This window comes from Pseudorca crassidens, chromosome 14 (assembly GCF_039906515.1).
Source record: "Pseudorca crassidens isolate mPseCra1 chromosome 14, mPseCra1.hap1, whole genome shotgun sequence".
In the NCBI taxonomy this organism is placed as follows: Eukaryota; Metazoa; Chordata; class Mammalia; order Artiodactyla; family Delphinidae; genus Pseudorca; species Pseudorca crassidens.
In genome coordinates, this window is record NC_090309.1 from 61992037 (window position 1) to 62005738 (window position 13702).

The 13702-nt window shown below is 43.9% G+C and overlaps 1 protein-coding gene across 3 annotated transcripts in view; it reads right to left on the reverse strand.

Moving 5' to 3' along the window:
• Positions 1-10716: 10716 nt before the first annotated feature.
• The window catches only part of RMDN2 (regulator of microtubule dynamics 2), an 80820-nt gene continuing 77834 nt past the window's right edge, over positions 10717-13702 (reverse strand). For all 3 annotated transcript variants that reach the window (XM_067703233.1, XM_067703232.1, XM_067703234.1), the window contains exon 11: positions 10717-10821. In XM_067703233.1, the coding sequence (XP_067559334.1) occupies positions 10720-10821 (102 nt within the window). In that variant the 3' untranslated portion in view covers positions 10717-10719. The remainder of the gene's footprint in view (positions 10822-13702) is intronic.

Below are 13702 nucleotides of genomic sequence, written 5' to 3' on the forward strand. Positions count from 1 at the left end.
TTTTAAGTCTGTAGAAAATGGACCCAGAAAACCCAGCAACTTTTGGCTATGGCAGTAAAAAGAGAAAGAAGTCGTTTGACAAAGACGGATCTTTAGGCAGGTTTGTAAATGCCTATGGAGAATCATTAAGAATATGAAGCTCACTGAAAATTTTCATATCCACTTGACTGCCTCGTAAGGAGGGAATTCAGAGTCCCACCACCATTCACAAACGCCCGCAGATATATCCCTATTGTATATGAAGAGTTGACTGTACCTTGAGCACTCCCCCTGCAATTTTGATTTTGCATGAAAGGACTGGCAAATCAAAGATAAACATCAAACCAGACTCAGTCTAATGGCATAAATTCTGGGTTAATGAAGCCTGAGCTAATGAGGTTTCATGCCCTCAAGTAAGTCTTAATCCTTGTCACCGGTGTTGGTGATGTCTTTCCTGAAGAGGCGGGTTCCTGGGGCCAAGCCAGCCTCACGAGGTCACGTTACAATGTGTTCTCCCCTCTCCACAACTCCGATTCTGGCATTTAGAAATCATGTGCCATTCACAACACTTTCCAGGTAATTTTTCCAGGTGGAAGGTTCTCAAAAGCAAAGGATTACCCAAGAACCTTCTTTGTATGCTGCTTCGCTCTCTCATTTCCTTCTCAACCACAGCGGGTGGCACAACTTGAGTTCCAAAGTTCAGTGAATGTCTCTTGTAGCCAAGAAGCTAGACGCAGGTTAAGAATTACTATTCAATTTTGAATTGTGATGTTTCTGTTAGAGCACATCAGGAGGAAACCATAAATAAAACCCGTAGGAAAAATCACCCCACATTATATAAGAACTCATTTCAATTTCTTAAGCTCATGTCTTTTAAGCAATACCTTGCCTTCACAGAGTGCTCCCAACTTTTTAAGGTCTTTTTATTTTTATTGCCTGATTTTCGATTTATATAGATCCTACAGATAATAACATAAATCATCATAATTCAATAAAATTGAATGTTATTACGCCAGTTCAGTAGATGAGGAGGTTAAAGTAATCACTCAGAGCCATACTCTGAAATGGTCCTTTGTTCTTACATTAAGAAATATATGTGGAGTTCACGCAGAATCATGTTTTCTCTCAATTCCAAGTTCTTAGTGACATGACCAGGAGCTCTGTTAGAAACTGAGCCATGATAGGATATCCAGGCCAGCTCTTCTGCCCAACTAAAGACTAGATTGTATCCCAGGCAGGCAGGGCAGAAGCACGATGGACTTTTTAAGGCTCCACAAAAACATCTGAGATCTGAAAATAATGTGCTGGGCTGGTTATATTGCTGGCTTTTTCAGGAATATTCGAGGAGAATCAGAAAGGTTGAGGCTATGTGAGGGGTTACATGTTAGGAGGTATATGGTAGAGGGAGGTATTTTTTCAAAGTAGGCGATACTTAGGCATGTGTGTTTGCTGGACATGATGGTCCAACAGGGAGCGAGGAAAGGGTGAGGCGGGGCAGAAAGGCTGACCGTAGGGGTCACTCCCTGACAAGGCACCGGGGGTGGGATGCACGGCCATGTATTAAAACTAATTGTTGTCTTCTGATTTTTGCCAACCATTGAGCGACCTCAGGCTGCCAACTCATAGCTTTGTACTTGCCCCAGAATCTTAAGTTGCAATGGATTTGGTGCCAATAAAGCCCCCTTTCCCCATCGCCTATGTGGGTTGGCCAGGGTGTAGTCTAGATGTTTCTACTACTTGCTTCGTATGCAGATCAGCCCCAGAGGTAGCAACTTTCACTTGGAAGGATTTATAGCTACCCAGTGGTTCTATCGTTTGTTATTTTTCCCATCTGTGTAGACTCCAAACTTGAGTCATCAGTTTTGTCTTCACAGCTGGAGCTCAGTTTCAGGCTTTTATAAATCAGTTCTGAGCCTTCTCGGTACTTCATTCCTTCTTAGTGCTGAATAGCATTCCATTGTATAGATATACCATATTTTGTTTATTCATTCACCAGTTGATGAACAACTGGATTGTTTCCACTGTTAACCTCTTATAGATACTGCTGCTATGGACATTCCCATAGAAGTTGATGTGTGGACACCTTTATATAAACCTATTTTTAAATAGGTATTTGCTTTTCTAGAGCACTTTATTTATTCATGTGGACTTAAGTTACCATCTGATGTCATTTCCTTTCAGTCTGAAGGACTTCTTTTAATATTTCTTGCAAGAAAGATCAGATAGCAATAAATTCTCTCTGTCTTTGTTTAACTGGGAATGTATTTCACCTTCATTTTTGAAGAATAGTTTTCTGGATATAGAATTGTTGGTTAACAGTTTTTCCATCTAGGACTTTGGCTATGTCATCTCACTTCCTTCTGACCTGTATTCTTTCATATGAGGAATCTGATATTCATCGTTGTTCCTCTGTATGTAATGAGTCTTTTTCTTCATGCTGCTTTCAAGATTTTTCTCTTTGTTTTCGGTTTTTAATGGTTTGACCAGGATGTGCTTAGGTGTGGATTTCTTTGTGTTTACCTTGAGCTTTTTTTAAAAAAATTAATCTATTTATTTATTTATTTTTGGCTGCATTGGGTCTTTGTTGCTGCACGCAGGCTTTCTCTAGTTGCGGCGAGCAGGGGCTACTCTGTTGCAGTGTGCAGGCTTCTCATTGCCGTGGCTTCTCTTGTTGTGGAGCATGGGCTCTAGGCACGCGGGCTTCAGTAGTTGTGGCTCGTGGGCTCTAGAGCACAGGCTCAGTAGTTGTGGTGCCCAGGCTTTGTTGCTCCACGGCATGTGGGATCTTCCCGGACCAGGGCTTGAACCTGTGTCCCCTGCATTGGCTTGTGGATTCTTAACCACTGCACCACCGGGAAAGTCTCTACCTTGAGCTTTTTAGATGTGTAGATTAATGTTTTTCATCAAATTGTGAACATTTCTGGCCATTATTTCTTCAAATAATTTCCCCCTTTTTCTGTTGCTGATATTTCTGCTTAATTAAAAAATATATTATTCTTATTTTTATGCTTAAGCTTGGTTTCCTTGGGGTTTTCCCTGTGACAACATAATGTAGTGGTCAGACAATGATGCGTTAGATGCTGTGCTCAAATACTTTGGGTCAGACAATCTTATATCCTTTGCTGGTAGGAATGCAAAATGGTGCAGCCACTTCGGAAGACAGTTCATCAGTTTCTTATCAAACTGCCTTCTTAACCACGTGATCAGCAACAACATGCCTAGCTGTTTATCCAAATGAGTTGAAAACATTTTTTAAAAATAAATTTATTTATATTTTATTTTTGGCTGCATTGGGTCTTCGTTGCTGCCCGTGGACTTTCTCTTGTTGTGGCTCGCGGGCTCTAGGTGCTTGGGCTTCAGTAGTTGTGGCACACGGGCTTAGTTGCTCCGTGGCATGTGGCATCTTCCTGGACCAGGGCTCGAACCCGTGTCTCCTGCATTGGCAGGCAGATTCTTAACCAGTGAGCTACCAGGAAAGTCCAAAAACTTATGTCTACATAAAAACCTGCACACGAGTATTGATAGCAGCTTTACTCACAATTGCCACAGTGAGAAAATGCATGTAAATGGCTTACTGCAAGCCCAACTACAAAAGGCATATAAATAGTGGACGCTATTATTATTCTATTGTTATTATTCTCTGGTATTATAATTTGTTCCATTTTCCACCTTAAGTCTTCTGCTCATTTGATATGAGATCTTCGACAAATTACTTAATATCTCTAAACCTCTCTATTTTTTAACAAGTAAAATGGGACTATTAACATTTTCTTGCATTTTTGTGAAAATTAAGTAATGTAGTAAGAAATTAAGTAATGTACATAAAAATGCTCATTATGAAGCTTGGGACATAGTATGTAATCATAGTGGTCACACTAGCTGTGTGACTTCAACCAGTCTGTTCATTAGCACAGAATATTAATACCTCTCTCACAACAGTAAAGCATAAGATCATACAGGCCTAGTGAGTTTAATGAGTGGTTCAAGGTCACATGGCTGGTTATTAATGGGCCAGAGCTCAAGCCTAGACCTAGATTATAGGTGTTCAAAAATGATGCCTGTTAATTATAGCTATTATTTCTCTCCCGCTCTCTTCCCACCCACCCCCACCTGAATCTCACACACACACACACACACACACACACACACACACACACAAACACACACACACAGTCATTCATATGCAGTGAAAAAACTAGATCCCGAATCTTACTACCAGCTTGCCTTCCCATCCCTGGGCTTTAGGCCTGGCATTCTCTGTCTTCCCAGCCCACATAGCCTTTCCCCCAAATTGAAACTGCTTCTTGGGAATTCCCTGGTGGTGCAGTGGTTAGGACTTGGCACTTTCACTGCGGTGGCCTGGGTTCAATCCCTGGCTGGGGAACTAAAATCCTGCAAGCTGCACGGCGTGGCCAAAAAAAAAACAAAAACAAAAAGAGAGAAACAGGAAAAAGAGAGAAAAAAAGCCTGCTTCTTTCTGTTTGTCCACTGGGTACCAGAGCCCAGGGGTCTTCCTCTTGCTTGGAACATTATTCTGCAGTGAAAAGAGGGGAGCCTGCCCGGGAGGACGGTAGGATGGTCCAGCAGAGACACAGAGATGCTAATGAGTGGGAGGAGGGGGCAAGCAGGGATTGCAGTGTGTATGATCAGACATTGTGCTGCGCACCCTCATGTCCCTTGTTCCATTTAATCCTCACAGCAAGGCCTGATCTTTAGCATCCTGGGGCAGATGGTGACACTGGAGACGTTAAGGCCATGGGAAGGCAGGACCAGCCCAGCATCCCTTCTTGCTGTTCTTCCTGAACCCTCAGGGAACCCATGGTTGAGATGCAGACACAGGATGATTTTCTGGTAAGGAAGGAAGAGGAATCTTCCCTCATCTGGCCTCAAACCTAATTCCTCCCTGAGTGGAGGCCGGACCTTCTAGTTACAAATAGGAGTGAAAGGGAGGGTGAATGTTTCCATCAAAATGGAAATAATATATCAGAGGAGCAGGGTGTGTAGATAGGAGGGACTGTGCCTCTTAGTAAAGGAAGTCGGGGCTTCCAACAAAGAAGTAAGGAAATGCAGTGCCCCCACGGGTGCTCAAGAAAAACCTGAAAGACTGCATGTCAGCCTCCATCCATGGCCAATCAATGGACTTTGAAACCAGACAGGCCTGAGTTAAAATCAAAGTTCTGTGATTCTCTAGCTGTGTGAGCTTAGGCCAGTTAATTAGCCTCTCTGGGCAATAGTTTTCTCATTTGTAAAATAAGAAAAATCCCAATGACTAAAATCCTAAAAAGGCAGCTCTAAAGTGAAGATTGGCCTTTGCAAGATTAAAATCATATATATGAAGTATTGAATAGCATCTGGCTTTTAACGGTTGCTTACAAAGTATAATTATTTTCATCATCAGGAAACTCAAGTCAAAGCTGAGCACAGAGGAACTCCACGCCCTATTTGGCATCTAGGGGGCTTACCTTAACGGGAAACATGGGCCTGGCCCTCCTAGTGCTGAGGAGGGGCAGAACCTCTCAGGGCAGGGCTGGTATGAGAGATGCCAAGAAATGTCCTTAGGTGTGGACTCCAGATCAGGGGACACCAAGGTGCCTCTTCTCCTACCTGTCCATGATGTACCCGTTGGTCCCAACCCTATGAGCTTCTGAGAAGCACCCAGTGTAATCAACTCACCTTCCATACTGATTCCAGGAGACTTTTACTGGGTGCCTGCTATGTGGCAGGTTTTATTCTCTCGATAGATGCTGTGGATACAAAGATGTGTGGCTTCTACTTGGCTGTACCACAGCTCAGGAAGATGAAAGGACACATATCCTGTCCCCAAACGCTGAGGCTCTTACACTAAAGGCTCAGATGGCCCCGCAGCGCAGACAGTGGTAACCAGCCCTGCACCATGCAGGAGACGGTCCTGAATTTCCTAGAAAACAGTGTATACAACACGGGTTTCAGTTTTCTCCTTGGCTCTTTCCCCCCAGGTACCAAGACCACTGAACTGGTAACATGGAACTCAGCTTATTTGATTGTTGGGAGAAACAGAAAACACCCCAAGGGAGAGAAGGGCAGAGAGCCTTGTGCAAAGAAAGACTAGAATTAGCAGCCACCTTGCCTCACCCGATGCTCCTGGCGCTGCTGACGGGTGCCCGCCACTAACACGAGACCCTCCAGTTGGAAGTCCCCAAGGTCCTCCCCTGGGCTTGGGAGGGTACAACTGGGGGAAGAAATGGAAGAAGGAGAAGAAGGGGTCGAGCGAGAGTAGAGATGGGAAGAGGGAAGGGAGGCAGGGAGAGTCCTGGACCATCAGGCTTGCAAGAAAGTCAACAACTGCCAGGTTCCAGAGGCTTCTGAAGCTTACAAACACCTGAAAGTATTGCATTTTTATATTTTCTTAAAACTCTCATTCTCTCACCATCTCCTGAAAGTGCTGGACATGATCCTCAGCTGGGGTGGTCACTAGCCGTGTCACGTTGTGTGAGATATTTAACCTCAGGGCACTTGTGTCTCATCACCTGTAAAATGGGCATAATGACCCTGTGGGAGGATTAAAAGAGCCACGGGGTGCAAAGAATTTCACACCGTATCTTCTGTGAGCAGTTTGTTGGATTTCATCCTTGAGTTTCTGCCAAGCTCTCCAGACCCAATGGGAAACAGAAAATATCACCAGATAAAAAATGTGAATTCAGGGAAGTCTCACCCGGGTTGGGAACTATGTTGTAAGACCCAGTGAAGCCAAGAAAACTGGCACGTGTTCACCATTCAGTGTGTGTGCAGCACAGCATTGGGGCAATAAAACATGTGTAGGAATGAAAGACAGCTCCTCTCCCAGGACTTACGAGACGTTCCTTGGATGCTGCCATGCACTTCTGGGATTCTGGGCAGGGAGCTCATGGTGGGGCCTGCTCTGGAGACAGTCATTAAACAACCAGAATCGTCAGCCAGCACTTATCAGATTCTTATATGTGAGCAGTATCAGTGGCGCTGCAGGGATGTGGGGAGAGAAAGCAATGTGGAAACGTCTAGGCAAGATATAAAGAGCCAGAAGATTCTCTGTCCCTCCAGGAGGGAAGCTGAGAGATATTCTCCATTTCTACGTGCTCGTTATTTTAAGCACATTTATTTCATCTTCATAACAAAATCCTGCAGAGTAGGAATTTTTATCACCATTTTACAACAAAGAAACTAGGGCTCAGAGAGCTTAAGTCACTTGCCCAAGTTCAGGCACATAGTAAGGTCTGGATTTGAATGAGTCTGAATCCAGGATTTTTTTCTCTCTCCTGCCACCTTTCCCAAAAGCCTACATTTCTGGGAAATAAATGAACTCTAGTGATAAAGCAGTGCCTTTTCCATGTGCTGTGTGCTTGACCCCTTCCTACTCTTTCTCTAGAAATAGATAATAAAGCCACCAGAATCCCTGAGGCAGCCCTGATTGTCCTTGCACTGCGGTCAGCACAGTGGATTTTTTGCCTAGTTGCTTTCCCTTCAGACTTTTGCAGAAAGAACACCGCATGTGTCAGCTCAGTAGAGCACATCTTTCTGGCTCTGTTTTCTCCCCACAGGAACCTGAGAGTCTGTGTGTGTGTGTGTGTGTGTTATCAGACCGCTAAAGAGTTACATATGTCAGCACAGAACAGCGCTTTGATGTGCGCTCCGCATCCGGGAAAGCCCTCGCTCCTGCCCTGTTCTGGCTTGAGCTCCGTGTCTTTCATCAAGTTCCATGGTACGCCTTGCTGCCTGCCAAGATCAAGGCAAATGAAGCAGGGGGCTCTCAGGGTAAACGCTCCTTCCCAGGACCTGCATTTGGACAGCAGCAAGATGCTGATTACTCCATGGCTCTTAACCTTAACTTCCTTTGGGGGAGGGTATCTGGATTCTTGCTGGGTATACATAGTCTGTGGCTCCTTTGGAAATAAGAGGTGACAACAGCGAGGTGAGTGCCTGTTACAAGTAAGACTCAACTCAAAGTGAACAATCACCTCTGATCAAAGTTTGCAAAGTATACCCACATGTGTCATTTTACGTCCTTCTTTTTTTTTTTTTTTTTTTTTTTTTTGCGGTACGCGGGCCTCTAACTGCTGCGGCCTCTCCCATTGCGGAGCACAGGCTCCGGACGCGCAGGCTCAGCGGTCATGGCTCACGGGCCCAGCCCCTCCGCGGCACGTGGGATCCTCCCAGACCGGGGCACGAACCCGCGTCCCCTGCATCGGCAGGCAGACTCTCAATCACTGCGCCACCAGGGAAACCCACGTCCTTCTTATGTGAACCCTATGAGCTGGGCACAGCAGATCAAGATCACACAGGAGCCACACTGGGCTCCTGGTGTGGATGTCTTGCAGGTGATGGATGGTCCAGGAGGACACATCAGATCTCTCCGTGATGAGATCTCCATGGTTGTCTAGCATAGGCACCTCTTCATCTTCAAGTTGGTTCCATCGACAAGGGTCCCCTGGGTGTGTGCCCAGCTAGGCTATTCTCTCCCTCCCTTTTCCTCTCTTTTTCTACTTATCCTTTTATTATTATTATTATTTTTGCAGTATGCGGCCTCTCACTGTTGTGGCCTCTCCCGTTGTGGAGCACAGGCTCCGGACGTGCAGGCTTAGCAGCCATGGCTCATGGGCCCAGCCGCTCCGCAGCATGTGGGATCTTCCCGGACCGGGGCACGATCCCATGTCCCCTGCATCGGCAGGCGGACTCTCAACCACTGCGCCACCAGGGAAGCCCTGTAAGTTTTTTAATATTCAACATATGAGTGAAATAATATGGTATTTGTCTTTCTCTTATTTCACTTAGCATAAAACCCTCAAGGTCCATCCATGCTGCCACAGATGGCAAGATTTCATCTTTTTTTTTTTTATGGCTGAGTAGTATTGCGTTATATACATCTCATGTCTTCTTTATCCATTCATCTGTTGATGGCCAGGGGTTCATTTTTGAATGATCCATTTTACACACCAGCTTTATCACATATTAAATTTGCATGTGTATTTGGATGTATTTATGATATTTATATTGTTTTTTAATTATTATAGATTTATAGTACATTTTTTCACATCTGGGTGGTACAGTTGCCCTTCCTTACTTGACTTTTTCAGAATTTCCGCAAGGATGCTTGCTGTTTGTTTTTCCATTTGAATCTTAGAACACAATAAAGAATCTTTTTAGTACTTTAATTGGAATTACACTAACCTTATAGATTGAGGAACTTTTGCTAACTTTTAGTATGCTGTCTTCTTAGTCAAAATACACTATGTCTTTCTATTTGTTCAAACCCTTGGAATTCTTAGATTTCTGCTTATCAGGCATGAAACTTAGGTTTACTGCTAGAGTTTTGATTTTGTTTTGTGATTATGGTAAAGGAGGTATTACTTTCTATTACATTCTCTAACTGGTTGTTATTTATATTTGTAGTGGTTATTGATTTCTACACATTAATTTTTTACTGCACTATCTCAGTAAATTCTTATTTTTGAAAATAGTTTTGAAGTTAATTCTCTCAGGTTTTTTCATGCACGCAAGTTTATATACCTACATAAATAATGATATTTATTAGCCCTGTTAATGTATTAGTTTCAAATGTTCTATTGTAATTGAAGTGTCTTTTCTAATTACAGCTAGTACTTCCAAAACAATATTAAGTAATAGTAGTGAAGTCATCCTTATTTGGTCATGACTTCAGTGCAAATCATTCTAAATTCTGTGTTAATAGCATAATGTGCTCAGATAAATATCTTTTATCCTTTTAAGAAAGTACCCCTTTATTTACACTTTGCTAAGAATTTTTTTAATCAAGAAAGGAGGTAATCTCACCCTTTAAAATGTTCTACATGCTGTGTGCTTTATCATGAACATTTTAGTAGAATATGTATGTGTGTGTGTGTGTGTGTATATATATATAATTTATACATAAATAAATGTAAATACATTGGGAGATGCCAATTTTTAAAAGCTAATTCAAGCATGCAATTAAAGAGTTTGGAGACCAATGGGCTTAGAAGATTATAATAAAATAATTTATAGGGCTTCCCTGGTGGCGCAGTGGTTGAGAATCTGCCTGCCAATGCAGAGGACACAGGTTCGAGCCCTGGTCTGGGAAGATCCCACGTGCCTTGGAGCAACGAGGCCCGTGAGCCACAACTACTGAGCCTGCGCGTCTGGAGCCTGTGCTCCGCAACAAGAGAGGCCGCGATAGTGAGAGGCCCGCGCACCGCAATGAAGAGTGGCCCCCGCTTGCTGCAACTAGAGAAAGCCCTCGCACAGGAACGAAGACCCAAGACAGCCAAAAATAAATTAATTAAAAAAATTATATTAAAATATTAACATTTACCACACATGATGAACTCTTCTTTCCCTTTTAATGCAGAAGGCACTTCTGGATCTTGAAGGCTTTAAGGGTCATCATTATGAATACTGATTGTCTTACAGGTTGATAGAAGACTGGTTAACTGAGGCTCAGTCATTAGAAGGCTTTAGTTCTCCTCTGAAAACCTTTGATCTTTGTAGCCCTCTGAATGTCCTCCACTGTGTAAGACAGTTGTAGTGAAGCAGCAATATGCTGGGTTCCCCCAGGCCCCCAACTCCCCATCACGTAGGCACCACAGGATGACAGAGGCAGGAATGGAGCATGAGTCAGTGTGGCCTGCGTCCAGCCTCTCTGGATCACACCTGGCACAAGTAGAGTGTCCTGACTGAAAGATCCCCTTTCTGGCAGAGGCAGGGTGGGAGTTGACACACCTATGGGCAGACCAGTCAAAGGGCGGGAAGGAACCAGTCCTCATAAAGACCCACTGCTTCAGCACAGTGGGACTTCCTGTCAGGGCCACTGCCAGAAGTCTTCCTGAGTAGATAACTCTGAAAAGTAAAGAAACACCAGTGTTCTCTGTAGTTATAAAAAGGGAGAAGATAGCTGGAGGGATAAACATCCCAACCAACAAACTCTTTTTATGGGATGTCTGGCTTTCTGCAAACTTTTACTGAACCAAAACATGTGTTCTTCTAAAATTAATACATGCAGGGCAAAAACTCAAAACAATATGCTGATTTATTTCGTAAAGATAATTCCCAGGCTAACTGTGGTTTGTTTTACATTGTCAACAAGAGTAGGGAGTGGGTGGGGAGGAATCTTGTAAAGTCGTAGAGATGAAAAGTTTGGGTTCACATGAAATGACTACTCTGAAATCGACTAAATTCAATCTCTGTCTCCGTCTCTCCCTCTCTTGCAAATTTAATTTACCTTTAAAAGGATTTATTGAGCACCATGGAGACACAGAAACAAGATAAGATGAGGTGTCTTTTAATGTATTTAGGGAATGAATATATGTGCATATGGAGTAGTTAAAAATTCGAAGAAATATAGAAACAAATAACAATATAAGTAGCATACACTGTGTTGTGAGAGGTCAGAAAACTCAGGACTGGTCATTGGGACTGTATCAAGAGGGGCTCCTCTAAGTGGAGAAGAATAAGGGAGGAAGGGGGAAGGACACGTGGTCTATAGCTCCCTTTTCCCAGCAATGTTCCAATGCCATAGGCTCAAATCTACCTGCTCAACTTTCAATGCAGGGGATGTCTGAAGGTCTGTTTGGATGATCTCACCATGGGACGGGGGGAAATCAGAGCTTCTGTCAGAATTTTTTTAATGTACTGCCCATGTTAAGGCAAGAAAGAAAAAGCAAAAACTTGCCAGCAGCTGACAAGGATGCTTTTGGCTGTGGGATTATTGAATTTAGTGTCATGGAACTAGTCAGAGCAATTGAATCACGGAAGGAAGACACCCAATGAGCACATGAAATGATGCTCAAATCATTAGTCATAATTAAAACCACAATGAGGTGCCACTACACATCCATTAGAATGGCTAAAATTAAAGACTGAGACGGACCATGACAAGTGTTGGTGAGGATGTGAAGTGGATCTCTCAGACATTTCTGATGGGAATGCAAAATGGTGCAACTGTCCGAAAAACAGCACAGCACTTCCCTGTAAAGCTAACATACACTTACCAAGTGACACAATTCCGCTTCTAGGTTTTTACCCCACCCTCCAAATAAAAACATGTCCTTAGAAGAACTTGTACCTGAATAGTCATATCAGCTTCATTCATAATAACCCCAACTGCAAACAACCCCAAACAGGTGAATTGAGAAACAATTTGTTGCATATTCCAGCTATGCAATATTACAGCAACGAAGTGGAATAAACCATTGATACACCTAATAAAAACAGATGGATCTCCAAAATGTGCTCAGTTAAAGAATGAGCTCACTTATTCATTAATTGTTAAAAACAAGTAACCTATAGTGACAGAAAGCAGATCTGTGGTTGCCTGACCCTGGGGTGCAGGTGGGAGATTGAGTGGGAAGGGACACGAGGGAACTTTCTGGAGTCATGCACATATTTTATACCTTGATTGTGGTAGGGGTGACACTGGCATAAACCTCGGTCTAAACTCATCGAACTGTACACTTGAAATGGTTGCATTTGGTTGTGTGTAATTTATACCCCAATAGGGGACTGAGGCTGACGCATAGGCTGGCAGATGTGGTGCAGTCTGCTTGTTTGGATGATTCTTTTGAGACCTGACTCCATTCACTGTCTCCTCTCTTGATCAAGAACTTCAGTTGGAAGCTTCCCTGGTGGCGCGGTGGTTGAGAGTCCGTCTGCCGATGCAGGGGACACGGGGGTACGTGCTCCGGTCTGGGAGGATCCCACATGCCGCGAAGCGGCTGGGCCCGTGAGCTATGGCCGCTGAAGCTGCGCATCCGGAGCCTGTGCTCTGCAACGGGAGAGGCCACAACAGTGAGAGGCCCGCGTACCGCAATAAAATAAAATAAAATAAAATAATAAAAAAAAAGAACTTCAGTTGGGGTCTAGCTAACTGTGTTCAGGAGAGCATTCCTCCCGGGGCCCATGTGTCCCAAGGAGGGTCCCTGCTCTGACAGCATGTCCAGCCCGAGATGCGGGAGAGAGGTCAGGAGGGGATGTGCAGCTCTCGCTTCCACAGCCCCAGCGAGCTGTCTCCTTTGTGAAGGAGCCCAGTGTTGACCGTACCTAGCTGAGTCAGGGAAAATCCATATAAACTTTCCCCTCACACTGCAATTTTTTGGCCAACTCCGTGAGCCAATTAAAGCAGTCCACGTTTAGGGGGGATTTTCAACTGTGAGATAGATCATAAGATCATAATCTCCATTAAGTATGTTATGAAACAAATTACAATTACGGAACAGTGGAAATTCACATATTTACATCAAAATTAAAAGGGAAACAAAGTATGACTATGAGCAACGTCTTTTGGAGAAATTACCACAACCAGATGTAAGTAAATTGTACCCTAAAAGCACCTTTCCAGGCCATTCCCATGAATTTGTCTTGTACAGATCCTAAACTCCCTATCCAAAGCCCATCTTATTTATTTATTTATTTATTTATTTATTGGGTCTTCGTTGCTGCGCGCGGGCTTTCTCTAGTTGCAGCGTGCGGGCTTCTCATTGCGGTGGATTCTCTGGTTGCAGAGCACAGTCTCTAGGCATGTGGGCTTCAGTAGTTGTGGCACACAGGCTTCAGTAGTTGTGCCTCGTGGGCTCTAGAGCGCAGGCTCAGTAGTTGTGGCACACAGGCTTAGTTGCTCTGTGGCATGTGGGATCTTCCTGGACCAGGGCTCAAACCTGTGCCTCCTGCATTGGCAGGCAGATTCTTAACCACTGCGCCACCAGGGAAGCCCTCCAAAGCCCAT